The following is a 26,316-nucleotide window of genomic DNA, read 5'->3' as shown; positions in this document are numbered from 1 at the left end:
AGTTTAATATTTCATCAGAAAGATGGCACATGCACTCCCTCACTGAGTTGTCAGTCATGATAATGTGCTCAAGTATCTTGAGTAAAATTTGAAACAATGACTTATGTCTCAGTTCAGTAGTGCTATCGCTGAGCCCGATGCCTTTTAGGTTGATTGAGGTCACCTATTATTATATTTTATTACCTTAACATGCCCATTTATTTAATATTTTATCCTTGCTATGGTTTGTATAAGGCGCCTTTTAGCAATATGTTTGTGATTTGGGAGACTATTTAGTGATGAGGAGCAAGAATCTTAGTTAGTTTTTCTTTCTGTAATCTAAGGATGCTCAGACCAATTGTTGTACCCTACTGCTACCATGCGGGAGGGGAAAATGGCAGCTTCCAGTTATTGTTAGTTGGGCAGCCTGATGCTAATTTGAAAGTTGTATCAGAGCCATAATTTATTGCACCTTTGTGTGATAATTTTGCTACTGTTAAAACACAAACACAAATAAATGAACTGAAAATATATAGTGAAATCAGGTGGGCTGAGATTGATAGATTTCTGTTAAGTAAGAGTATGAAGGAATATGGAACAAAAACGGGTAAATGGAGTTGAAGAACTGTTCATATATGATCTAACTGAATCGCAAAATGGGTCTGACGGGGCGAATGACCTCAGCCTGTTCCTATGTTTACTGAGATAAAATTCATAATGGGTGTTTTTTAAAAAGGAAAGAAGCTGTCTTGTGTATGACTGTGTGAATAAGAGAGCAAAAGAGAGGTGAGGTGAGAGTGACTGCCCTTGACATCAAGGCAGCATTTGACTGAGTATGGCATCAAGGAGCCCTAGCAAAACTGGAGTCAATGGGAATCAGGGGGAAAACTCTCTGCTGGTTGGAGTCATACCTTGCGCAAAGGAAGATGGCTGTGGTTGTTGGAGGTCAATCATCTGAGCTCCAGGACATCACTGCCGGAGTTCCTCAGGGTAGTGTCCCAGGCCCAACCATCTTCAGCTGCTTCATCAATGACCTTCCTTCTATCATAAGGTCAGAAGTGGGGATGTTTGCTGATGATTGCACAATGTTCAGCACCATTCGCGACTCCTCAAATACTGAAGCAGTCCGTGTAGAAATGCAGCAAGACCTGGACAATATCCAGGCTTGGGCTGATAAGTGGCAAGTAACATTCGCGCCACACGAGTGCCAGGCAATGACCATCTCCAACAAGAGAGAATCTAACCATCTCCCCTTGACATTCAATGGCATTAGCATCGCTGAATCCCCTACTATCAACATCTTAGGGGCTGCTATTGACCAGAAACTGAACTGGAGTAGCCGTGGCTACAAGAGCAGGTAAGAGGCTAGGAATCCTGCGGTGAGTAACTCACCTCCTGACTCCCCAAAGCCTGTCCACCATCTACAAGACACAAGTCAGGAGTGTGATGGGATACTGTCCACTTGCCTGGATGGGTGCAGCTCCAACAACACTCAAGAAGCTTGACACCATCCAGAACAAAGCAGCCTGCTTGATTGGCACACCATGTACAAACATTCATTCCTCCACCACTGACGCACAGTGGCAGCAGTATGTACCATCTACAAGATGCACTGCAGCAACGCACCAAGGCTCCTTAGACAGCACCTTCCAAACCCGTAACTTCTACCACCTCGAAGGACAAGAGCAGCAGATGCGTGGGAACATCACCACCTGCAAGTTCCCGTCCAAGTCACACACCAAGCTGACTTGGAACTATATCGCCGTTCCTTCACTGTCGCTGGGTCAAAATCCTGCAACTCCCTTCCTCATAGCACTGTGGGTGTACCTACCCCACAATTAGGGATGGGCAATAAATGCTGGCATAGCCAGTGGCGCCCACATCCCATGAATGAATAAAAAAAAATAACTGTTCTAGCTTTTGTATTCTATAAATTTTAGAAAGTGAAAGAGGATGGTAGAGTGCATCTTTGTGTGTTACATAGAGTACACAGCTCAAAACCAGGATATTTGTCCCAACTGGTCTCAGCTGGTATAACGTTACTTTAGTTTTCAAAGAAATCAGTTGAAATTTGAAGCTGGCTTATTATTCCATTTGTGTTTTGTTGGCATGTTTAAAAAAAGGTCAATTCTAATAGCTTATAGCAGTGAGACAGAGGTTCTCATTTCTAATACCTGTGAAATCGTGTGTGACAGACGGAAAGACGCAAATAAAGAGAAATGAATTTTTTTTCATTTTACTTTGATATTGGTAAAAAATTACATTTTGAAAGTAACAAAGGCTGTAATGGAGGCTGAGTTATAGTGGGAGGGAGGTGGGGAGGAGAGAAACTGGGTCAGTGGACCTCTGGTCACATTACCTGCCCTTGGATGGATGTGAATGGAAGTGAGCTGAATGAATGGCGAGTTAAGGCTGAGATGAGTGATTGTGGAGCAAGGGGATGGGAAAACAAAGGGATTGAGTAGGTCATTCAAGTAGAAGGGAAATGGTAATGATTGGAGTAAAAGCATGGTAAGAAGGAAAATCAGTAGTGGTAAGTTAAAGTGATGGTGGATAAAATAAGAGTGAGATTAATGGAGGGAAACTGGAGTGATTGGGGAAGGATCAGAAAGAGAACTGCTGTGGGCCATATTTTCTCCCAAATCTCATCACAAATGCAGCCTACAGCCAATTCCCTGCCATGCCATCGCCATCTCCCACCTGAAATAAAAGAAAGAGAGCTGAACGAAAAGAGTTAAGGGAGAGAAGCGGAAGAGGCATAATCAAAGGAAGAGAAACAAAGAAACAGCAACACAAGAACAGAAGAGACGGAGAAGAAAGTGACCATATCTACTGACTTAGTGTGTGCAAAGCCATAGGAGCTCAACAAGTGCATGTATGTGTGGCTTTTAGGTGAACATGTGTAGTCGTCCTTTGCCTACATAACAGTGATTGCATTTTAGAAGTAATTCATTGGATGTTAAATTCATTAGGATATTCTGATAATGCGATAATTCACTATATAAATACAAATTCTTCAAGAAATTTCTTTCTCGAATGATCATTAAAATTTTTGCAAGATTTTATTCAGCAAATCAGACAATGCGGTGGTTTTTAAGCAACGTGTAACAAAAAATGGATTTTTTGATTGGTCAGCTCTTGTCTCTTTCACATCAATAAAGTAATGTTACATGTATGACCATATATATCAATATTGGGCATGCTTAGTCATATGAAAATTTAAATCTTTCTCCCGTGTGCTAGCTGTCAGACTCCTGCAGGCCAACTGATCAGACCATGTTGTAAACCTAATAAGATGGTATTTGAAATGAAGGGATTTTTAAAGTAAAATATGATTGATCCTTACCAATTATCTTAGTTATTTGATTTACATTTCAAAATCTGGATCATGATTGATTACAACATGATTATACAATGATGGTCTACTTGTGAGGTTTTTTTATGTTAACATGCACAACAATCAGTAAATCAGAAGGGTAAAATAGACAAATATTAAAATCAGTCATTTCAACAAATACAGAAGACTAGGCATTATTTTATAAACAGTCTTCAATGCATGACTAATTTGGTAACAAAGATTGACTATTGCATAAAGCCATCCTTTTAGAATAACTGGAAACATATTCCTTGAGTGCACTTCACTTGCATCGTGTTTTAATTCTGAGTTTTTTGTTGGAGCCAGAACTATGGATAGTACAAAGTACTAAATTATCATTTGAAATGTATCAAACGCACAAAATGTGGATTCCTGAAAATCTTTTAATTAAAGATAATTTCTGCAATACACCATTTAACTTGGTGATCTGTATGCCATGTTGTGAAATTGTATCTGCCAAGATCGCCACAATTGTCCTGTGCTGGTACTCTTTAAAGCCCGAAAATGTACCTTAAACAAATATTGTTATGCTGACATAAATGTAAAATGTTTAAAGACATTTATTACACAAAAAGCAGTTTGATAAAGATATATTAATTGTTTACATTTTTCAAATGGCATATGCAAGCTCCATATGTCACAGTCTTATTCATTCTTTTCTACAGGCCCTGCAGAGATCATTTTTTGCAGGGTAGTGTTAACGGGTTAGTTAGTTTTAAGTTAATTTGAGGTTAATGTGAAGTGGTGCAGGCTATGGGCTTTATACAAATATGGAAATGGACGACAATGTATAAAGCATGCATTCTGTAGCACCATTGTGAAAGGGAAATCATGTTTAACCAATTTATTGGAGTTCTTTGAAGCAGTAACATGTGCTGTAAAGGGGAACCTGTGGATGTACTGTACTTCAATTTCCAGAAGGCATTTGACAAGGTGCCACATCAAAGGTTATTGCGGAAAATAAAAGTTCATGATGTAGGGGGTAACGTATTGGCATGGATAAAAGATTGGCTAGCTAACAGAGAGTAGGCATAAATGGGTCATTTTCTGGTTGGCAAGATGTAACGAGTGGTGTGCCACAGAGATCAATCAGGGCTGGGGCCTCAACTTTTTACAATTTATATAAATGACTTGGATGAAGGGACTGAAGGTATGATAGCTAAATTTGCTGATGACACAAACATAGGAAAGTAAGTTGTGAAGAGGACATAAGGAGGCTACAAAGGGATGTAGATAGGTTAAGTGAGTGGGCAAAGATCTGGCAAATGGAGTATAATGTGGGAAAATGTGAAATTGTCCATTTTGGCAGGAAGAATAAAAAAGAAGCATATTATCTAAATGGTGAGAGATTGCAGAGCTCTGAGATGCAGAGGGATCTGGGTTTCCTAGTGCATGAATTGCAAAAGGTTAGTATGCAGGTACAGCAAGTAATGAGGCAACCTCATAGAATGTTATTGTTTATTGTGTGAAAAATTGAATACAAAAGTAGGGAGGTTATGCTTCAGTTATACAGGGCATTGGTGAGTATTGGTCTCCTTATTTAAGGAAGGATGTAAGTATGTTGGAAGCAGTTCAGAGAAAGTTTACTAGACTAATACCTGGAATGGGCAGGTTGTCTTATGAGGAAAGGTTGGACAGGCTAGGCTTGTATCTGCTGGAGTTTAGAAGAGTAAGAGGCGACTTGATTGAAACATATAAGATCCTGATGGGTCTTGACAGGGTGGATGTGGAAAGGATGTTTCCTCTTGTGGGATAATATAGAACTAGGGGTCACTATTTAAAAATAAGGGGTCGCCCATTTAAGCCAGAAATGAGGAGCAATTTTTTCTGTCAGAAGGTCGTGAGTCTTTGGAGCTCTCTTCCTCAAAAGGCCGTGGAAGCAGAGTCTTTGAATATTTTTAAGGCAGCAGTAGATAGATTCTTGATAAGCAAGGGGTAAAAGGTTATTGGGGGTAGGTGGAAATGTGGAGTTGAGGTTGCAATCAGATCAGCCATGATCTTGTTGAAAGCGGGGTAGGCTCAAGTGACCACCTGCTCTTAATTAGTAATTTGTATGTATGGTGACATATTTGTACACTCAGAGCGTGGTTTTCCTAGAATCTGTTAAGCCTATACTATATGCACACAGTATGCAGAGGATGCATATTATTAAAAGAATGAAAAAGACCCTACTGGTTAGGTAATTTGTGTTTATTAAATCAACAGCTGTACACAATAAATTGGTTTGACAATACCTAGCATAGTATGAACTCTTTTAGATACTTAATTGCATGCAATGGCAAAAGGACAGCATCAAAGAAAACAAGAAAATGGTATGCTATGCTTAGTACTGGTAACCAACCATTTACTAGCACTTTCAGCAATAACTTGCCAAAGTTCTTCCCAGATCTCTAAAACTAAAGAAAGATTCTTTAAGTGAGAGTCTTCAAGATCTCAGATGACAGGTTCAGAACTCTAAAATTCAGTACATGCCCACACGATATGCTGCAAAGTTCCAGTATTACTCTTGCATCATAGAGACCAGTGAGTTAACACAATGTGTCTCATTCCCATTTGCTGAGTTGTCATGTTTTCTGGTGTAAACCTTTTGCAAGTGAAGTCTGCATCCACTTAGCTCCTTTTTGAGACCAAGGAAAATTGTTTTGGCCAAAAACAAAATACAGCGGATGCTGGAAATCTGAAATAAAAACAGAAAATGCTGGAAACCTTCAGCAGTTCAGGCAGCATCTGGAGAGAGAAACAAATTAGCTTTTCCAGTTAATGACCTTTCCTCAACTAGTGAAATGGCATCCACCTGAAATGTTGACTGTTCCTCCACAGTTGTCTTACTTACTCATTAAAGGTGAGGCAGTTATCTGCAAACTAGGTTTTTAAAATAGAAATTGACTCATACTCTTCACCTTGCAGAGACTATCTCATTGGCAGGGGTGGGCAGGAGTGGGCAAGGGGAGGTAGGTAGGTGGTTGTCAGAATTTTATAAATCAGTTATTTTTTCTTCCTCTTTCCTAAGATTTTGATTGTGTAACCAACTGGACAAGAAGCTGATGGTCTAACTCAAACTTCTGTTATTTAATGTATAGATTTGATTCACCAGTTCATAAAACTAATTTTATCTAAAAAATATTCTTCTGTTTAGATGTGATGAATGCAGGCTCTGTTACCACTTTGGTTGCCTTGACCCACCACTGAAGAAGTCCCCCAAGCAGACAGGCTATGGTTGGATCTGTCAGGAGTGTGACTCCACAACTTCAAAAGTAAGGTTAAATATTTGTTACCTTAGAATTCATCTCACCACAGGATTTCCAAAGATAGAGTGTGGAAATTAGCTGTCCACAGTAGTTTGGGTATCCAGCAATCTTAGTCTCAGAATGCTTAAGTATCCTAGTCAGTTCTGGAGAGAATCAAAAATGATATTGAATTTCTGTCAGCCTTTTAACGTGGAATGGGCAGTTGTATAGTATTATCAGAAATGCCCCATTTGTTTCTTGCTTCAGGTTTGTTATGGAGGCTAATTCTGCATTGTTGGTGAATTGGATAGATGTCTGAAATACTATGGTTACTAATGTTTGACCTCTAAAATGTTAACCAGAATTTTGTTTTAAATCAGCTGTTTTAATAAGTTAAAAGTTAATTGGATTCTTCTATTTGATTTAATCGTTTTGTTTAATATTGAATATTTCTTTCACCAAATGATTGGAGAAAGATTTGTTCAGTTCCAAAGAAGATGTTATTAATGTATTCCTGCACTGAGTCAGCACTCCCACAGTGAGTAAGACTGGAACTAGGCCAAACTCTACTGGACAGGTTATTAAAACCTGATGACCTTCACAGGCTATTGCTAGTTGAATGCTGCTGTACTGAACTTGTTTGTGTGAGCAAGAGCATTTTCCAGAGCAGCTACCCTACACCTCAGGAAGCACATCACCCTTTAACTTATTAACTTTTATAGTAAGAGAACATTTATATACATGTCGAATCTATGTGCACAAAAACAAGTAACCTTCAAAACGTTTCAATAAGAGTGACATATAAAAATGCAGTTACAAAACAATCCAAGTTAGACTGGTTCTGTGCTATTTTTGTGCTATTTACTCAGTGTTTTTTCTGGCTAATAGACATTACAAAAAATATGAAAACATTCCTCATTTTGTTTTCCTCTCCTCTCCATGGCAGGGAATAGAGATGTAGAATGTTGGCTCGACCATGATCATCTAATTTGGAAATAGATGCATTTCTTCAGGCTTGTTGCATAAAACATCTTTTGTGTGTACACGTACTCGGGAGAGTATTACTGTTTGGTTTTAGGATCTATTTGAAAAGTTCAGTCTGAACAAATCACCACAGTGACCTCAGACTTTGCTGATGTATTGCCTAAAATGACTGCACAAATATCAGCAAAACCTTTTGCAGCTGTTAATACTGTCAGTGGATGGGTGGGTCTTTGTAGTAATTTTTAAAAAGATTTTGTTGAAAAGGAATAGGAAAAAAAATTAATGGTCTGGTTATTCTTTTATTTATTTGTACAAATAATCAGTATGCTAAGGATAAAATCAACACTGAATCCAAACTAGCCAGATGCAAGACATGATATGGTCCCTGAAGGAAATCATGTTGAGATTGAATGCTATATATCCGTTATATTGATCTATTCAACAGCCAGTATCTGCTCAAGTGCTTAACACGTATACTTTGTACCTTAAGATTTTTAATAGATGTAGTTAATGTTAATAGCAATATTTGTTTTTCTCAAATGATTCTAATTAATTTATATGTGTTGACAAGTCTGGAAGAAGAACAGTATTTGTCACTGTTACTGAGGACTTTATTAATAGGCTGAGCTCATTTCTTCACTGCAGTCGTGTTTTCAGAGTCTGGCACCAGAGATAAACCTTTTGCAAATGAACACTGCATCCATTTTCTTTTTACTTCAGGCCAAGGGGAATTGATTTTATTACTAAAAGACAGAACCATGAACCATACTGATGGGGCTTTCATTTGAAAACTGATTCCATTTTGATTTAAAGGTAGTTTAATGCTAATTTACACTTTGCATAATCAGCAGTAGTAGTGCTGTTCAACATGATGTATAGGAATTGATGAAGAGTTAATATAATGTATTCAAAGCAGTCATGTGTAGGTAAACGCATGTTTTTTAAAAATCAGATGAATTGAAAATCATGCCAAAAATGACTACTGCAAAAACAAAGATTGGCTTGGCTTTTGACATGAATCATTGAAAATTACAGAAAGGGGTGGTCACATTGAACTGAAACATTTGTTTTCCAATTTACAATGAATTCCTTGCAAGTGATCTTGAAGGCTGGTCTACTTCAATTTGATCTGATATATAGACCTCCAGTGATTCAAGTAGTTTTAACATTCACCAAGTTAGCCATGAAGAGGGAGCAACAATACTGCTTGAAGCAGTCACGACATATCTGGCAGTGGGTAGTAATACCAGTGGCTTGCAATGTGTGTTCAAGCTTGTAGATCACTGATTTGAGGTCATAGTGTTGGTGTTGTATTGGCAAAGTGATGGGGGTGGGAGAATGTCAGGTAGCCCGTGGGGATGAAAATATAAGAGGACTGAAGGAAAATCAATGGTGATGCTCATGGCATGCTTAGAAGAGGTGATTGGCATTTGTGAAGATACTTGTGAGAGAGAGGGTAGATTTTCAGTGTATAAAGTGTGAATGCAGGGGTGAGAGGCAGACAGTAGGATATGTTGGATAAAGGAAATGATCTGAGAGCTACCTGCTGATCATCTAAGATCTTGCCTGTAAGGATGAGGTCAAGAGGGGATGAACGTGTGAATGGCAAATCAAAAGAGAGGGAGAAGTTGAGGGAGACAGGGGATTTCAGCAAAGACAGTGTGAGGTGCAGTGATGAGTGACTTTAATTGGAAGTTTAAGTCGCTGAGATTGAGCCATTTGGTACTGAGACTGAGGGAGGATGAAAGGGAGGATATTTCAGTGAGCAAAGCAGCTGGGGAATTGGGTAGATGGCTGATGAACGGAACCTTGAAAGAACGAACGAAGAAGTGGTAGAGGAGTGAGGACATGAGCCAAGGTTAAACCTGTAAATAAGAGCCAATCTGTTGATTCAGCAGTTTGGGCTGGGTGCATGATGGGGATGCGGTACAACCTTAATATCTGACTATTATTTATACTAAAGGACCTTCTGTGCGATTACTCATGGTGAGTTACATGATGTGCTGATTTTTTTTTAATGCTGAACAACGTAAGTATTGTGGGAGTGGTAGCTATATTTTTGTTTGAAAATAATGTGATTATTGCTGAAAAAGGAGACACGTTGGTGAAGCTTTTCGTTTTGCACTCATCAGGACAGATGCAAGAATGCCAAATTTCAAAGGGAGCAACAATTTATACTGCATGAGAAAAGAGTGCCAATTGGTTGGCAAGTCAAATCTAATTGGTTGCCATGGAGAATGCACCAGGGAACTATTGTCCTACATACTTTTGTTTAATTTAAAATAAAGGCACAAAGCTTGAACATGTTCCGTTTCCTGTAGTAGACAGGTTCCTGCGTATGAATATATATAGCTTCGAGCAAGCATAAGTGAGCCACATTGTGAGCCCGACTGATAATCTTAAATTGGTTATTCGTGTAATTCTTAGCACACTCTTGACAGCACTTGCTGAACAGTCCCATCACGGAATCATATCTAACATTAGACATTGCGTTCTGAGTTTTGCAAGTACGGGCTGGTTGAGTACAGTCAGTACTCTGCCTGTTGCGAACAGCTCGGAGGGGTGTGCTGTTTGATGCAATGCACCAGTCATTGGGACGTATAGCCTACGTACCTGGCATTGCACCAGCACTAAAATTCATATTCCACATTACTCATTGTATGGTTGGCAGAACATCTTTTTGGCTTGACAGCAGCATCCTGTTAGTGGAAAATACCACTCATGTTGCTACTGCATTGTAGCAGTGTGAAATGGCCAGCTTCACCTGTTGCTCACATTTTTGCAATACCTTACCCTTCCAGGGTAATTTGAGGTAGACTAGGCACTTTTCAGGCCTGAAAGTGGTGGCCTTTGGCCAATTCGTGAATATGTGCGATACAAAACGAGCATGATCTGATCATGGTAGCCATTATCCAGCAGGATAGCTTTGATGCGCCCTATTTCAACGTCAGTCTTGCACAGTGAGAAAATAGCTCGGGCCCTATTTACGAGATTGCTGATCAGGCCAATCTTAAAGCGCGTGGAGCAGGATAATTCCAATCGCATAGTTTGTGATGGGTGTTCATTTTAGGAGTGGGTTGGCATTGAGGGGGTGCAGTGGAGTGAACAAGGTGGGGGAAAGGGAGTAAAGGTTGTGTAACCTTGGAAGAAGCACTGAGGGTAGCAAGGGCACAGAATTTACTCTGGGTGGGGAACTTTAATGTCCATGACCAAGAGTAGCTCGGTAGCACCACTGCTGGCCGAGTCCTAAAGGACATAGCTGCTAGACTGGGTCTACGACAGGTGGTGAGGGAACCAACAAGAGGGGAAAATATACATGACCTCGTCCTCATCACTCTGCCTGTCGCAGATGCATCTGTCCATGACAGTATTGGTAGGAGTGACTACCGCACAGTCTTTATGAAGACAAAGTCCCACCTTCACATTGAGGATACCCTCCATCGTGTTGTGTGGCACTACCACCGTGCTAAATGGGATAGATTTCAAACAGATCGAGCAATGCAAAACTGGGCATCCATGAGGCTCTGTGGGCCATCAGCAGAAGCAGAATTGTACTCAACCACAATCTGTTACCTCATGGCCCGGCATATCCCCCACTCTACCATTACCATCAAGCCAGGAGACCAACCCTGGTTCAAAGAAGACTGCAGGAGGGCATGCCAGGAGCAGCAGAAGGCATACCTCAAAATGAGATGTCAACCTGATGAAGCTACAACACAGGACAACTTGCGTGCCAGACTGCATAAACAGCATGCAATAGACAGAGCTGGGCGATCCCATAACCAACGGATCAGATCTAAGCTCTGCAGTCCTGCCACATCCAGATGTGAATGGTGGTGGACAATTGAAAACTAACTGGAGGAGGTGGCTCCACAAATATTCCCATTTTCAATGATGGGGGAGCCCAGCACATAAGTGCGAAAGATAAGGCTGAAGCATTTGCAACAATTTTCAGACAGAAGGGCCGAGTTGATGGTCCTTCTCGGCCTCCTCCTGAAGTCCCCAGCATCACAGATGTCAGACTTCAGCCAATTTGATTCACTCCGCGTGATATCAAGAAACGACAGAAGGCACTGGATACTGCAAAGGCTATGGGATCTGACAATATTCCGGCAATAGTACTGAAGACCTGTGCTCCAGAACTTAACACGCCCCTAGCCAAGCTGTTCCAGTACAGCTACAACACTGTCATTTATCCGGCAATGTGGAAAATTGCCCAGGTATGTCCTGTACAGACAATGCAGGACAAGTCCAACCCGGCCAATTACCGCCCCGTCAATCCACTCTCAATCATCAGTAAAGTGATGGAAGGTGTCATCAACAGTGCCATCAAGCAGCACTTGCTTAGCAATAACCTGCTCAGCAACGCTCAGTTTGGGTTCCGCCACGGCCACTCAGCTCCTAACCTCATTACAGCCTTGGTTCAAACATGGGCAAAAGAGCTGAATTCAAGAAGTGAGGTGAGAGTGACTGCCCTTGACATCAAGGCAACATTTGACCGAGTATGGCATCAAGGAGCCCTAGCAAAACTTGAGTCAATGGGAATCGGGGGGAAAACTCTTTGCTGGTTGGAGTCATACCTAGCGCAAAGGAAGATGGTTGTGGTTGTTGGAGGTCAATCATCTGAGCTCCAGGACATCACTGCAGGAGTTCCTCAGGGTAGTGTCCTAGGCCCAACCATCTTCAGCTGCTTCATCAATGACCTTCCTTCAGTCATAACGTCAGAAGTGGAATGTTTGCTGATGCTTGCACAATGTTCAGCACCATTCATGACTCTTCAGATACTGAAGCAGTCCGTGCAGAAATGCAGCAAGACCTGGACAATATCCAGGCTTGGGCTGATAAGTGGCAAGTAACAGTTGCACCACACAAGTGCCAGGCAATGACAATCTCCAACAAGAGAGGATCTAACCATCTCCCCTTGACATTCAATGGCATTAAACTGGAGTAGCCATATAAATACCGTGGCTACAAGAGCAGATCAGAGGCTAGGAATCTTGCGATGAGTAACTCACCTCCTGACTCCCCAAAGCCTATCCACCATCTACAAGGCACACATCAGGAGTGTGATGGAATGCTCTCCACTTGCCTGGATTGGTGCAGCTCCAACAACACTCCAGAAGCTCGACACCATCCAGGACAAAGCAACCCACTTGATTGGCACCACATTCACAAACATTCACTCCCTCCACCACCGTCGTACAGTGGCAGCAGTGTGTTCCATCTACAAGATGCACTGTCGCTACGCTCCAAGGCTCTTTAGCCAGCAGCTTCCAAACCCGCGACCTCTACCAACTAGAAGGACAAGGGCAGCAAATGCATGGGCACCACCACCTGCAGGTTCCCCTCCAAGCCACACACCATCCTGACTTGGAACAATATCGCTGTTCCTTCACTGTTGCTGGGTCAAAATCCTGGAACTCCCTTCCTAACAGCACTGTGGGTGTACGTACACCCCAACAACTGAAGCGGTTCAAGAAGGCAGCTCACCACCACCTTCTCAAGGGCAATTAGGGATGAGCAATAAATGCTGGCCTAGTCAGCGACACCCACATCCCATGAACAAATAACAAAGACCTCTTCCCCTCATCAGAAGGTGTAGAAAAGGAGTGCTGGGGAAGGTTCTATTATTTGTTTTCCAGACTAAGCTTATAAATTGGTAATTACAGTATAAGGGCACAATGTGCTTTAATTAGCTCAGTCCTTTTGGGAATCCAACCTATATCTGAAGAAAAGCTGCCTTCTTGGCCATGATTAGATACCAGATTTTATGTTTTTTGCACACTGGCTGCACTTTTTCTATGATAAGCAGGAAAAGAGTGGCTTTTCTTCCTGAGAAATGTTGTTGAGCGACTGATGGCTGTGGTGATCCGTTTCAGCCAGGTGATGAGAGCAGGGAAGTGGAAAAAGCAGGCTTGGAACAGGGACAGAGATCTGAATTTTAAAAGGCTGAAGTGGGAGGTGGTTAGCGCTCCAAAGAGCAGTACCTGGCGACTCAGAAATGGAGCTAAATAGAATAATAACTTGCATTTATATAGTACCTTTAACGTGAAAAAATGTCCAAGGCACTTTACATGAGTGCAGTGGAACAAAATTTGACACCGAACCACATCAGGCAATGACCAAAAACATGGTCAAAGAGGTAGATTTTAAGGAACATCTTAAAAGAGGAAAGAGAGGCAGAAAGATATATGGAGATAATTCCAGAGCTTGGGACTTAGGCAGCTGGAGGCATGGCTGTCAGTGATGGAGCGATTAACATCAGGAATGCTCAAGCGTCCAAAATTGGCAGAGATCTAGGAGGGTTGTCGGACTGAAGGATATTACAGTGATGGAGAGGTGTAAGACCATGGAAGAATTTGAGAATAAGAATGAGAATTTTAAATTTGAGGCATTGCTGGGCCGGAAACCAATGAAGATCAGCGAGCACAAGGGAGATGTGTGAATGAGATTTGTTCAAGTTAGGACATGGGCAGCAGAGTTTTGAATGACCTCAGGTTTGCAGAGGATAGAACATGGGAGGCTGGCAAGCAGTGCGTTGGAATAATAAAGTCTAGAGGTAACAAAGGCACAGATGAGGGTTTCAGCAGCAGATAAGCTGAGGCAAGTTCAAAGTCAGGCAATGAAAGTGGGTGGTCTTAGTATGATGCAAATATGTGCAGGATAGGTCATCTCGGAGTCAGATGTAACACCAAGAGTATGTAGAGTCTGGTTCAGCCTCGGATAGTTGTCAGGAAAAGGGATGGAGTCAGTGGCAAGAGAATAGAGTTAGTGATGGGGACTGAAGACAATGGCTTCTGTCTTGACAAAATTTAATTGGTGGAAGTTTCTGCTCATCCAATATTGGATGTCGGACAAGCAGTCAAAAAATGTAGAAGGGGTTAAGAGAGAAACAGTAGAGCTGGATATCATCAGTATACATGTGGAAACTGGCGCCATAATTTCAAATGGTATTGCTGCAAGGCGGCATGTACATGAGAAAAAGGAGGGAGCCAAGGATAGATCCTAGGGAGACACCAAAGGTAGCGGTGCAGGAGTGAGAAGAGATGCCATTGCAGGTGATTCTCTCGCTATGACAGGATAGATAAAAATGAAACCAGGCAAGCGCAGTCCCATCCAGCCAGACGGTATATATGAGCAGAAATTCACCTGTGTCAAAGGCTGCAGATGGGTCAAGGAAGACAAAGAGAGATAATTTACTTTTGTCACAATTTACTAGGTTGTCATTTGTGACTTTGGTAAGACCAGTTTTGGTACTATGACAGGGGTAGAAGCCTGATTGGAGGGATTCAGATGAGGCATTCCGAGGAAGACAGGCACAGATTTGGAAGGTGACAACACGTTCAAGGACTTCAGAGAGGAAAGGGAGGTTGGAGATGGGGCAGTAGTTTGTAAAGCAGGAGAAGTCATGGGGTTTTTTTGAGGAGAGGGGCAATGACAGCAGATTTGAAGGAAGGGGAGACAGTATCTGAGGAGAGACAGTATCTGAGGAGAGAGAGCCTTTAATAATGTCAGCTAACGTAACAGCCAGAAAGGGAAATTGAGTGGTCAGCAGTTTAGTAGGAATACGGTCTAGAGAGCAAGAGGTGGTCTCATTGACAAGATGAGCTCATAAAGGTCATAAGAGTAGATAGGAGAGAAACTACAGAAAGATGCAAATTCAGGGTTAGGACAAGGGGGAAATGTTAGAGGAGGTTCTGCCCAGTGGGCTAGGGGAAGGGTAAAAAACAGCCCAGGCAGCTAAACGTATGGTCTCGCTCTTTGTAACAAAAATGTCCAGGAACTCATCATGCTTATTGTTGGAGGTGAGGGTGGAGGAGGCAGGGCAATGTGATTTAAGAACACAGTTCGTGTTGGAGAAGAGAAGCCAGTGTTATTGTTGCCTTCCTGGATGTTCTTTGAATAGTGGGCTGTTTTAGTGATGGAGAGCATCGCCCGATAATGTTTTAAGTGTTCTAGCCTGATCTTGGTGATGCATGGTTAAACCAATTGTTTGCCAAAGATGTTCAAATCTGCATCCCTTGGACTTAAGGGAGCGGAAATGAGGGGTATGCCAGGGTAACGAATAGGGTGGGAAAGAGTAATAGTTCTAGTGGGGACAGGGACATCAAAGGTGGTGGAGAGAATGTGATTTAGCAAATAAGTAGCTGTCGCAAAGTCATAACTAAAGGCCAAAGGCTAAAGTTGGGAATTTGAGACTGCAGAGAGAAATGTCTTGGGGGATGGTTTTTCCCAGGTCGGACACAGAAAAAAAGAGGGCTTGGGAGGGGAGAAGGCAATGTGGGTAGAGAGTGATGCAAGGACATGATCAGAGATTGCCTTATCAATGATAGTAATGACAGGGGTAGCAAGACCACATGACTCAACTATTTACAATATATATTAATGACTTGGATGAAGGGACCGAGTATATTATAGCCAAACTTGCAGACGATACAAAGATAGGTAGGTAAACAAGTTGTGAAGAGGACACAAAGTGTCTGCAAAGACATAGATAGGTTACATGATTGGGCAAAAATTTGGCAGATGGAGTATAATGTGGGAAAATATGGGGTTGTCCACTTTGGTGGGAAGAATAGAAAAGCTGAATATTATTTGCACGAAGAAAGACTGCAGAATGCTGCAGTATGGAGAGATTTGGGTGTCCTTGCACAGGAATCACAAAATGTTAGCATGCAGGTACAGCAAGTAATTAGGAAGGCAAATGGAATGTTAGAATTTATTGCAAGAGGAATGGAGTATAAAATTAGGGAAGTCTTGCTACAACTGTACAGGCATTGGTTAGACCGCACCTAGAGTACTGTGTACAGTTTTGGTCTCCTTACTTAAGGAAGAATATACTTGCATTGGAAACAGTTCAAAGGAGGTTCATTAGGTTTATTCCTGGAATGAAGAGGTTGTCTTATGAGGAAAGATTGAGCAGGTTGGGCCTGTACTCACTGGAGTTTAGAAGAATAAGTGGTGATCTTGAAACATATAAGTAGGGCGCTACCATATTCACGGTCAAATGTTACAAATTTCATGGTCACAGCATTTTAAGAATTGTGAATTTCACATATTTAAATGGTAAATTTCACGGTGTCACAACAAACCATGAAAATGATCTATTTAAAACAAAAGACAAAGGAGGTTTCTGGTTTCAAATGGCATTTATTATGTACTCAAAACTTTTGTAAAAAGCTAACTGTAAACGGGTCACATTCTTTACTGACTGAAGTCAGTGAGTGAACGTGAGCATGGAGCAACCTGCAATTGTCTCTTTCGTCATTCCTTGTCTCTGCGCTGTGAACACCTGTCCATGTTTAGACACAGCTGTCTCCGCATCCACAGAGGTTTGTTGGAATTGGCTAACCTTGCAAGATAGGGGATTCTGCATTCCACAAAGTTCCAAAACTGCAGCACAGGCAAAGTACAATCCACTTCTTTTGCAATGCTTTTATAAACAGGAATCTCCAGCCTACAGTTCTTGTCAAAACCAAGACATGCATCAAATGAGTTTAATTCCACCATCAACAGGTGCATTTGTGCAGGGTCAGAGATGCACACAGCTTTCAGGTATGCAACAGAAGGTTGTTGAAACCTCTGAGTTGCATTTTCTTCACTGCTTGACTCTTCCCTGTAGCAGTAATATTGTTTGAGCTTCTTTGCCATGCAAGAAAACACCTGTTGAGCACAGGCATTTAGTTCAGCATCATCAGAGTGTTTGTTTGACTGTGCTTCAGTCCAGAACAGTACATCCATTACTTTATTGCAAGCTACTTTATTGTGAATTGTGACGTGTTGAAATTCAAACCAAGTGATTAAATCCATCAGTCGTGTAGCTTTCTTGGCAACAAACTGAACCTCCTCATTAAGCTGAGCATCGTTTAGAAGGGTTACAATGTCTGTTAAAACCTGTGTTTTCACAGTCAGTGTGAGCTCTTCTGAGACGAAGTCTGGGTAGTATTTCAGGTGAGCTGCATGATACTGTACTGCCCGAAACCAAGAATTCCAATGTGTAATTGCTGGCTCTGGAGGAAGGGCAATGTTTTGATCCCCAATTCAGCCGCATTTGCAATGTGTTACTCATGTCGAAGCCTGCGATGAGGGCAGTGTTTGATGATCGTTTTACTGTATCTGACCAGTTTGTCAACTTTACCAAACTTGCTTTTCCACGGCTCACTGATGAGAAATTATATGTGCATTGCATGTAATATGGACAGCATTAGGCATTACACCTTGGAGCACAGATTTGAAGGATTTGGTCATGTAAGTTGCATTGTCACTGATGAAAGCAGACACTTTGTTGAAATCTGCACCGTATTTTGAAACGATTTTGGTTATTGCTTTGGAAACTGTGATGTAATTAACAGCTTCTAAGTGGGCGCAGTCTGTGAGCACTGTTGTTGCCTTTCCTGACTGACATCTTAATCCTTACCAGACATGAAATCAAACAAAACATGTAGCACATAGTTGTCTTGCTCATCTGTGGATTGATCATAAATAATTGCAAAAGAATCACTTACATTAATCTGAGACTTCATCTCCTCACAATGTGTAGCAAAATGTTCGGTAGGTCGTCCTGTCATAGTTTATTTGCACTTGGCAGGCAACCACCATCTTGCACATTATGTTGAATGAATACCCTCAGCTTTGGGTATTCCAATGGTATGTTGGTGCTTGCAAATGCATTCATAAGTTCCATTGTAACTAACTGACGATTTTCTCAGATCTCTACATCTTAAAAAGAGATGAAATCGTTGCTTGTTTTTTTTGCGTGTTCGCTTTCCAGCAATGCAGTGTCAGATGCTCTCTTCCTGCTGTGTTGCCTTTCAAACTCTTAAGTAGTGCTGAACTGTTGTCTGCTGTATGTGATCCAAAAAATTGCAGCTTGTACAAAACAGTATTCCTCCATCCGCATGCAGAATTTGGCTTCCAAGTTCTTTCACTCAAAGTGCTGCCGTAATGTTTGTGGCAATTTTTGATTTGCTCATTCTGGCATTCTCATTTGTCTGTTAATACTTGAGACAGCTTCTCTTAAAACTGCACTGGAAGCCATGCCTCATCTACCTACCGATGAATCGAGCCTTGTGTTAATCACTAAAATGCGCAAAGTTTGCAAAATGGCTGATTTCACGGAGGACCTGAGATTTCATGGTCCATGAAGTATTTTTCACAGCCGTGAATTTGGTAGGGCTCTACATATAAGATTGACAGGGTAGATGCTGGGAGGATGTTTCCCCTCATGGGAGAATCAAGAACTTGGGGGCACAGTTTCAAAGTAAGGGGTCTCCCTTTTAAGGCAGAGATGAGGAAGAATTTCTTCTCTGAGAGTCGTTAATCTTTGGAATTCTCTTCCCTAGAGAACAGTGGAGGCTGGGTCATTGAATATATTCAAGACTGATCTGGACAGATTTTTGATCTACAAAGGAGTTAAGGGTGATTGGGGACAGACAGGGAAGTGGAGTTAAGGCCACAGTCAGATCAGCTATGATCTTATTGAATGGCGCAGCAGGCTCAAGGGGCCAAATGGCCTACACCTGCTCCTATTTCTTATGATTGTATGTGAGATGACAGGATCGAGGGGGTGGCCATGAATGTGGTGTAAGACTGTTAAATAGGGGGACTCACTTCCCTCTGAGGTCCTGACCCCGTACTGGGTATCAATGACACAAAACAAACTTTGGATACAATTTCCACTTTATTTGGAAAACCTTTAACGCACGAAGCAATAGTATATATTTACAACACCAGTTGCGTAGTTAGACCCGCGTACAGGATCTCGTTCCCTGGTGATCAGTCCATTGAACAAATTCTTCTGCACGTCTTCCTGTGACTGACCAAGTCACACTTGCTGGCTGCAGCAACAATGTCCTTGTGAGCTGTGGCTTTGTACCCCTTTCTGACCCTGGTCCCTTAACATATAAGGTAATATCTCGAATCGGGTAATCCAATTGGGTTTCAGTGCCTTATCAGTCCTATCATGGCTGTGCAAGACCACCTGCATGTGGTCATTTCCTGCTCTCAGCAGGGGGGAGGGGTCTCCAGGTCCATATCAGCAACGGATGTGATATCTGCTTCTTGATAAGGCAGGAAGAAAGCCATTTATGCATATCCAGAGAGGCCATTGTCTATGAGAGTTGTAGTCAGAGTGTCTGATATAATTAGTCTGGGCCACCACCTTAATGACATGTCCTGACATGTCTGTGTGTATGTGTGTGTCCCTGTTCAGTTAAAACTATTTATTTAAAAAAAATTCAATATGAGCCCCAGCGATGAGGCCTTCGGTCAGAATTCTTCTTCCTTTATCCCGATGTCCTCCGCACTCCATGTTCCCAGTGAGCTCCGCATGCTGGTCCACCCCACAACTGGTTACATTTTACTTACAAAGAGAAATACAAGAGATATTAACAATGCCTTACAGTGGGTAGGAAAATTTATATGAAAGGAGAGATTTAGGGAGGAAAGGAGAGCAGTAAACTCAAAGGAGAGAGAACAGGTAGAGTCCAGGTGGAGGTTGACATCTCCAAGGATGAGAAGTTGCTCGGTGCATAGGCAGAGGGAAGAAAGCAGAGAAGATATCTGAGTAATTTGGAATTATGTTTGGGTGGGTGGTACAGAACAAGGATTTTAAATGATGAAAGATGAAGGTAGAACAAGGTGAGATGTTCAAAGGAGACGTTGCCAGAGGAGTAGGGGGACAGGTGTAATTTAGAGATAAGGGTTACACCACCGTCAGGAGGGTTTGAGCGGGGCAAGTGGCAAAAGGTATCACCATTAAATGGAAAGGTGTCATCACCTCTCAGGCATGTCTCTGTTAAGGCCATAATGTCAATGTGATCAACTACAATAAGCTCATGGATGGAAAGCACTTTATTAGCTAGTGAACGTACATTTTAGAAGGAGTTACAGTGAGGGGCAGTGATAGCCAGACTACGGGCAAAGTTCACAGGGAAAGATTAGAGCGATGGGAAGGAGGTTGGCGAGATTAACCACTGGCAGGCTTGTAGGTCAGGAAGGGCAGAGACAGAACAAGATGGGGAAATTGGGGTTTCGGCTCGTTAGGAGGCAGCGTGCTTCCATGGGCCTTTCTGAGAATGCCAAGAGAGGCATGGGGGGGAAGCCTGTTGGATTACTTAAGATGGAGTCAAGCCATGGATGACAGCATGAGAGCAGGAAAGTTGATGAGTATTGAAGATTTAGATTTTGTGAGAGCGACCTACCTGAGGGCAGAGAAAAGAAAGGAGGAATGATAATGGGAAGGGGTAAAGCGAAAAGGAGGGAAGGGAGAGAGGAGGTAAAATAGAAGTGATGGGTTCAGGTACGGAGCGGCAGACAATACATGCCCAAAAGGATACGGGGAAAAGCCAAGCTGCATTGGCAAAGATGTTACAAATTAGATCAAGATAGCTAAGACTGAAATACATGGGGAGTAAAGAGGAACTAACACATGGTTTAAAAATCTAAATTTAAAGTCAATAAAAAGTTGATGTAATGAAGCTGGTGACGAATTGAAGACCGGATGCTAAGACAGGTGAATGGAAATATGCAATTTGAAGCCTGTGGATCAGTCCCTCGTGATTCACTGGAGGTAAATCTGACAGTTGAATAAATAAATATAGGTAAGTTAAAGCATGACTGGTATGATAGGAAATTGTTACAGGAAGCAAGTATGAACTGGACTGTGCACACCACATACCAGGCACTTAAATGTATTATAGATGTTGGTGTTTTGAGATTATTTTTAGTGGTATAAGTCATGGGAACAAGCTGAAATATTCAGATTGCCTCCCCTATGTTGTAGTGGATACACAAAGCACTTAGCTTGTTGAATCATATATTGTATGATGTAGTAAGCAGTATGTTTTACAGTTCATTAAAATACCAGGACCTTAAAATTGCTGCAAGAACTGATGGAGTTAAAGCCAGATGCTAGCATCATTGCTGACATTGAACTGGAAGAAACTTCAACTTACAAACCTTTAAATCATGGAGAGCAACAAAGACAACACCTAAATGCAAATCTTTGACTGAGATGGGCGACTTCTCCATACCTACCACCTACTCACCCACCTTTTCCCCCAGTAATCACATAGGTGGAATGTTTTGAATGAGTAGAAGTAGAGATGGGGATGTAAAATGGTGGAAATTTTAAACAGTTCTTCTCTCATGCTGCCCAACAACCTTTTTTTCAAAAAAAAAGTCCCAAATATTTTGACACTTAAAATTGGGCCTTAATGATGCCAATAGCTTTGAAAGTGGTTCAATTATCATCCTTTAAGAGTGCTAATAGATTTTTTTAAGTAATTAAAAAATGCATTGAGCTGTGGTTTGATTTCCATTGGACTGAGACTCAAAAGAAACTAGCGCAGTTGATGCCAGTGATGAACAAGAAATGCTGCCATTTCAATAATCAATCATATTGGTCTCTGATGTAAACACATATTTAAAACCTGGCTGTAGAAATTATCTGTGCTGGTTCCTAATCAGTTTAAAAAAATTCCATGTTGCAATTTTACAGGTAAAAATTTGTGTTGACAAAACTAAGCATTTAATCATTAAATGAACTCACCTATTGATTCACTAAAGCAAACACACTATTTTGTGTTTTACAAACACACTAAAGTTAATAAATGCAAAAAATTGACAAAAAACAAGCCGTTTCCAGAAATTGCTGTATCTGTCCTGAGGCCTCAACTACTCACTATATTTATGAATAACTTGCATAACACAATAGAGAACCATACATCCAAATTTTCTGATGACATAAAGCTAGGTGGCATAGTCGATAGTGTAGACGGGAACATAATATTAAGGAGAGACAATGAGAGATCAAGTTTTTTTTTTAGAGATACAGCACTGAAACAGGCCCTTCGGCCCACTGAGTCTGTGCCGACCATCAACCACCCATTTATACTAATCCTACATTAATCCCATTACCCTCTCACATCCCCACCTTCCCTCAATTCCCCTACCACCTACTAATCCTATACTAGGGGCAATTTATAATGGCCAATTTACCTATCAACCTGCAAGTCTTTGGCTGTGGGAGGAAACCGGAGCACACGGCGAAAACCCACGCGGTCACAGGGAGAACTTGCAAACTCCACACAGGCAGGACCCAGAATCGAACCTGGGTCGCTGGAGCTGTGAGGCTGCGGTGCTAACCACTGTGCCGTTGAGTAGACAAAACTATGCACATGGATTTTAATGCATGTGGGTGTGAGGTCATCTACTTTAGCTAGATCTGAGTATTTTTCAAATGGTGAACAACTAGGAACAGTGGCATTCCAAAGAGATTTAGGGTCCATATACACAGATAACTGAAATATGCTGGTCAAGTACAAAAAAATAAAAATGCTAATAGAATGTTGGGGCTAAAATATAAAGGGGAGGGAGTTACGCTACTGCTGTAGGAAGCCCTGTTTCGAACACATATCAAGTACTGTGTATTCTGAACACGACACCTTTCGAAAGGATGTATTGACCTTAGAAGGAGTGCAGTGATGATTCACCAGAATGGTACCAGGGCTCCAAGGGTTAAATTATGAGAAGTGATTTTGTTAGCTGGACTTGGATTCCCTGCAATATATTAGGTTAAGGGGTGCTTTGATTGAGGATTTTAGGATTTTGAAAGGATTTGATAGGGTAGGTAGAACCTTTTTCCACTGGAGGGGGGAGGGGAGTCTAGGAGAAGAGAACAATCTTAAAATCGGAGCCAGGCCATTCAGTAGAGAAGTTAGTTAACACTTTTTCCACACAAAGGTTAGTAGAAGTGTGGAGCACTCTTCTACAAAAGGCAGTAGATGCTAGTTCAATTAGCCATTTTGAATCTTGAGATTGATTTTTTTGTTGGTTGCCAAGGGTATTGAAGGATATCGAGTCAAGATCTGCCATGATTTCATTGAATGTCAGAACACACTTGAATGGCCTACTCCTATGTCTCATTGTCATCATTGGCTGTCTCTCGATTCGAGGATGACATTTACTCAAGGTCGCTAGTTTCTGCCGTGGATCTTCAGGTGACTGAACAGGCCAATTCTTGACCCGCAGATCTTTGGGCACATGGGACAGGACATCCCATGAGATAGTGGAATCCGAGTGCAGGATTTGCTTCTTTTTCTTTCCTTCTCTGCTTCATCATCATGATGCAGCTTGAGGGACAAGTTGTCGACGTTTGGAATGATTGGTGGCAAGCTCCTCCCAGTCAGCAATGTCAATGCTGCCGCGCTTCAAAGAGAGCTTCAGAGTTTCTTTGAAGCATTTTCTTTGTCCTCCTCTAGAACATTGGCCATTCGAGAGTTGAGAAAAGAGAACCTGGCAGGGTAGATGGTTTTTGACCATCTGGATACAGTGTCCAGTCCATCGAAATTGGTTTTGCAGGAGTTTTGCCTGAATGCTTGTGGAGCTGGCTTCAAGAAGGACACTAGGGTTTGTTCGACAGTCCTCCCATTGAATCTGGAGGATGCGGCGGAGGAATTGCCGGTGGAATTTTTCGAGCACTCTTATGTGTCGCCAATACATAGTCCAGGTCTAACTGCAGTACAGGAGTGTGGTGACAACAATTGCTGTGTACACTGGGACTTTAGTTAACTCGCAGAGGCCTTTGTTGTCAAACGCTCACTGCTGTAGTTTGTAGAAGCTGAGCTGGTGCAGCTGATCTAGCATTGGATCTCCTCGTCAATGGTGGCCTTTTGAGAGAAGTGGATGCCAGGTATGGGAAGTGCTCAACATATTCCAAAGTCTCTCCTTCAACATAAATGGCAGTTGGAATATTTGGCTGACCAGGTGTGGGTTGATATGAGTTTTGTTTTGGCAACATTCAAGGACGGGCTGAGTGTCTTGTATGAAGAATTGAAGAGATCAAGGGCAGCTTGCAAATCTGGTGCAGAGCGGCCAACAACACTGTAGTCATCCACAAACTGTATATCTTATCTATCTATGGTGTTCAGTTTAGTTTTGACACGGAGGCGACTGAGGTTAAAGAATTTTCCATCTAAGATGTTTTTAATACTCACACCAGAGGGCAGTTGATCTTTCACGAGGTGAATAGCCACTGTCAGGGAGATTGTAAATAGTATGGGGGCTATCACACAGCCTTGCTTGACCCAGGTCCAGATTTTGAAGGCGTCTGTTTCAGATCTCCCACTCAAGGCAGTTGCAGTCATCTCATCATGGAGCAATTGCAGGATTGTGATGAAGTTTCTTGGACAAACTAATCTTTGGAGCACAATCCAAAGACCCTCGCAATTTACTGAGTCAGAAGCTTTGGTCAGGTTGATGAATGCAATGAAGAGTTCCTGGTGTTGTTATTGACATTTTTCCTGGATTTGTCAGGCAACGAAGACCATGTCAGAGGTTCCTCTGGAAGGTCTAAAGCAATACTGTGTCTCTGGGCGGATTTCCTCAGTCACAGGAAATAGGCGAGTCAGGAGAATATGTGATGCTTTGCCCTACTATGGACAAGAGGGAAATACCTCGATAGTTTCCACAGCATGAGTTTTCTCCCTTCTTGAAGATAGTTACAATAGTAAATAAATAGTTCCTATGTCTAAACTAATAGCAGTTGAAGAACTTGTCATGATTACGTTGCTGTGGGAGCTTGCTATGCATAAATCGAATGCTGCATTTCTATATTGCAACAGTGACTACATTTCAAAAAGTACTTCATTGAATATAAAGTGCTTTGAATGCAAGTTCTTTCTTTAACACATTCTATAAAGAGTGGCTTCTGACTTCTGAAGAATTTTTTTATAGGATTGATTTTCATAAAAAGTATGCTCCACATCTTTAGTTAGATTTCAAAGTCTCTGTCTATGCTGTTCTTTCCAATGGATGATACCAGTTGTGCGGAGCCCAAAAATTCCTCATCTTCCAATTTTACCTGCCAGTGAGTAGAGAGAAGATGTTTGTGAAAAATAATGGGAATGAACCCACATCCTGCTACTCCATGGTTCAGTGTTTAGAAGCACCAGTATGCTGTCAACCTCTTAAAATTCTAGCAGAGCTTTTTTTTTATTCATTCATGGGATGTGGGTGTCGCTGGCTAGGCCAGCATTTATTGCTCATCCCTAATTGCCCTTGAGAAGGTGGTGGTGAGCCGCCTTCTTGAACTGCTGCAGTCCATGTGGGGTCGGTACATAGGAAAGGAGTTGCAGGATTTTGACCCAGTGACAGTGAAGGACCGGTGATATAGTTCCAAGTCAGGATGGTGTGTGACTTGGAATGGTGTTCCCATGCGTTTGCTGCCCTTGTCCTTCTAGTTGGTAGAGGTTGCAGGTTTGGAAGGTGCTGTCTAAGGAGCCTTGGTGCGTTGCTGCAGTGCATCTTGTAGATGGTACACACTGCTGCCGCTGTGCATTGGTGGTGGAAGGCGTGAATGTTTTTGGATGGGGTGCCAATCAAGCGGGCTGCTTTCTCCTGGATGGTGTTGAGCTTCTGGAGTGTTGTTGGAGCTGCACCCATCCAGGCAAGTGGAGAGTATTCCATCACACTTCTGACTTGTTCCTTGTAGATGGTGGACAGGCTTTGGTGAGTCAGGAGGTGAGTTACTCGCTGCAGGATTCCTAGCCTCTGACCTGCTCTTGTAGCCACGGTATTTATATGGCTATTCCAGTTCAGTTTCTGGTCAATGGCAGCCCGTAGGATGTTGATAGTGGGGGATTCAGCGATGGTAATGCCATTGAATGTCAAGGGGAGATGATTAGATTCTCTCTTGTTGGATATGGTCATTGCCTGGCACTTGTGTGGCGCGAATGTTACTTGCCACTT

General features: G+C 42.0%; 1 protein-coding gene across 4 annotated transcripts in view; it reads left to right on the top strand.

The window, feature by feature from the left end:
- The window catches only part of phf14 (PHD finger protein 14), a 360,384-nt gene that overhangs the window by 312,251 nt on the left and 21,817 nt on the right, over nt 1–26,316 (top strand). For 3 of the 4 annotated variants that reach the window (XM_068009622.1, XM_068009587.1, XM_068009597.1), the window contains one exon: nt 6,492–6,609. The exons of the other annotated variant lie outside the window; for it this stretch is intronic. In XM_068009622.1, the coding sequence (XP_067865723.1) occupies nt 6,492–6,609 (118 nt within the window). The remainder of the gene's footprint in view (nt 1–6,491; nt 6,610–26,316) is intronic. 4 annotated transcript variants of the gene reach the window in all.

The sequence above is a fragment of the Heterodontus francisci genome, chromosome 2 (assembly GCF_036365525.1).
Source record: "Heterodontus francisci isolate sHetFra1 chromosome 2, sHetFra1.hap1, whole genome shotgun sequence".
NCBI lineage: Eukaryota > Metazoa > Chordata > Chondrichthyes > Heterodontiformes > Heterodontidae > Heterodontus > Heterodontus francisci.
The sequence above is the reverse complement of the archived record's forward strand: the minus strand, read 5'-3'. Positions and strand labels throughout refer to the sequence as shown.